This window comes from Pyricularia pennisetigena, assembly GCF_004337985.1.
Source record: "Pyricularia pennisetigena strain Br36 chromosome Unknown Pyricularia_pennisetigena_Br36_Scf_70, whole genome shotgun sequence".
NCBI classification, from domain to species: Eukaryota; Fungi; Ascomycota; class Sordariomycetes; order Magnaporthales; family Pyriculariaceae; genus Pyricularia; species Pyricularia pennisetigena.
The window spans coordinates 1-2,106 of record NW_021940982.1 but is presented as its reverse complement, the minus strand read 5'-3'; the positions used below and the strand labels follow the sequence as shown (position 1 = coordinate 2,106).

Below are 2,106 nucleotides of genomic sequence, written 5' to 3'. Positions count from 1 at the left end.
GCTTCAGGGGCTGGTTGTAGTCGTAAAATACATATTCCGGGAATATTGAGAACCTCGAGTCGTACTCCAGAAGCACCAGCTTTGGCCTCGAGTCTTGATCCCACGAGGCCTTACAATGACGGTATTTTAGCCTTGTGTGCTAGCACCAAAATTCATAACAATAGAAAAACAGAGAAACGTTGAATTTTTGAAAGCCAGTGGGAGTACGTTACTCCTGGGCTACGAAGAAGTCCCTTAAACTTACGATGGCGTTCTTGAGTGCAATAAAGACGCTCGGCGCCGAAATGGCCGCGATGGTGGTCTCGGGCGTCGCCCCGTCCAGCAGCTGCCTGGCGATCAGGTTTGCCGTGTCATCAGAGTACTGTTTTTTTTATGTATGGTGTCAGCGGGAAGAGCCCTACCCTGGTCTCCATCAAAAGCCTATGCTCGGCTTCGAAGCGAGTATAGGAGTAGCAACGGAAAAACATGGAGAGCGCCTGACGCTCTTATTTGCAACGTAGGTGACGGTAAGCGAAAAGGGGTCTCTTTACTCCCTGATGCCATAAAGTCCCACCCCCCTCGTCTACAAAGACTCACCCAGAACTGCGAAGCCTGCCAGTCCTCGCCAAAGTCGTGAATGGACAGTGTCTCAGCATGGCGCTTCTCGGCGTCCGTCTTGAGGTCCTCGAACCTGGCCTTCAGCGCGTCCCTATCGGCATAAAATTCTTTGAGCGCGTCCAAAGCGTGAGATGACAGGGCACTGGATAGGTTTTCATTAGTTACTGCCAACAACGTATAAACACGCGGATGAGAGGATTGCTCGTTTCTCGTCAGGTCAGCTCACAGGTCGTCATCTCCTCCAAAGTAGGCCATCGTCGCCATTGCCATTTGTAATTTATAATTCGGAATCAAAGTGGGACTTATATATATATAAATATGCAATAGTGGAAAACGAGCGTGAATCACATGTATATCACAAGGTGTGTACGAGAATACGACACGAAAGACAAAGCCGAGAAGAAAAGGAAGAAAAACCTTTCACGGTGCCAAACGGTCTTCCCATGGAGGGAGACATGGCATAATAAACACCGAGGGTGTTCACTCAGTCAATGCTTTTCCGGGGGAATGTGTTGCTCGGTGGTTCCTATTACTCAAGAATCAAGGTGGATGTGGAGCCAAACTGGACCCAGCGGCCCATCATTTGGGTTGGAAAGTTGGTAGGACTATGCCAAGTATGAGAAACTCACAGAAACCGGCCAAGCTGAATCGGTGAGTCGGCAAGTGCTTGCCTTATCTGTCAGAGAAAAAAATAACAACAAAAAAAAAGTTGAATCGTGATCCCAGGCTATCATCCTTGCCCAGGCATGTCGTTCGTGCAAAAATTGTCATACGCAGTGGACGGAGCGTATCGACCGATCACACCGATGCATTTGAATCGCAAAAAAACAAACTTGTTCCCAATCGCTCTTTGAGTCAGGCATGTCGAGAAAGAAAATCACCTGGTTGGTTAGCTAATTTTATGTATATGTACACTCTAGGATGCGCCAGGATACCTGTGCTGAAATATTCCTCACCCCAGCACCCTTCACAGCTCGTCCGTGACGTGAATGTATTTCTTGTCTTCCCTCTTCTCCTTCTCCGTAGCAGGAGGCAGATCGTAGAACGATCCACTCCGGAATCCTTGCTGTGATGGATGTCAGCCTCGGCCACATAGCAGCAATGTTTTTATTTTTTTATTTTTTTTTATAGATTATATGTGCAAACTGGTCAGCACTTACCAAGTAGTTGTATGTGAAGTTGCTGATGTCACCTGGCTCAATACCAAGGTCCTTGAAGGTCTTTGCTGTCTTGTCAATCTCCTGGTCGATGAACTCGCGCTCGATCTCATCGGCGGACATGATGTCCCACCAAAGCACACGGTTCAGGAGAGCGGCAATAGGCTTGAGAACCGCCTTGGGGACGTTGATGTGCCTCCGCTTCTTAAAGATTTCTCGGTCGACCAGCTCTGCAATCTCAGACATCGAGTAGTTTTTGGGACCGTAGAGCTCAAAGGTTTGGCCGGCGGTGCTGTCATCGTAAAGCATCTTCTCGAGAGCCTCACCCACATCGATAGACTAAGCTGAGAAT

At 48.3% G+C, this 2,106-nt stretch overlaps 2 protein-coding genes across 2 annotated transcripts; both read right to left on the bottom strand.

Moving 5' to 3' along the window:
* PpBr36_11478 (uncharacterized protein) lies at positions 1-867 on the bottom strand (the record flags this gene model as incomplete). The annotated part of the gene is made up of 4 exons (XM_029898578.1): positions 1-109; positions 245-361; positions 577-739; positions 824-867. Coding segments are annotated over 4 exons (433 nt in total), but the record flags the coding sequence as incomplete, so codon positions are not given.
* Positions 868-1,564: 697 nt separating this feature from the next.
* PpBr36_11477 (uncharacterized protein) lies at positions 1,565-2,063 on the bottom strand (the record flags this gene model as incomplete). Its single annotated transcript, XM_029898577.1, has 2 exons — positions 1,565-1,663; positions 1,758-2,063. 2 exons carry the CDS (start codon positions 2,061-2,063, stop codon positions 1,565-1,567), a joined length of 405 nt encoding a protein of 134 aa, XP_029743074.1.
* Positions 2,064-2,106: the final 43 nt, after the last annotated feature.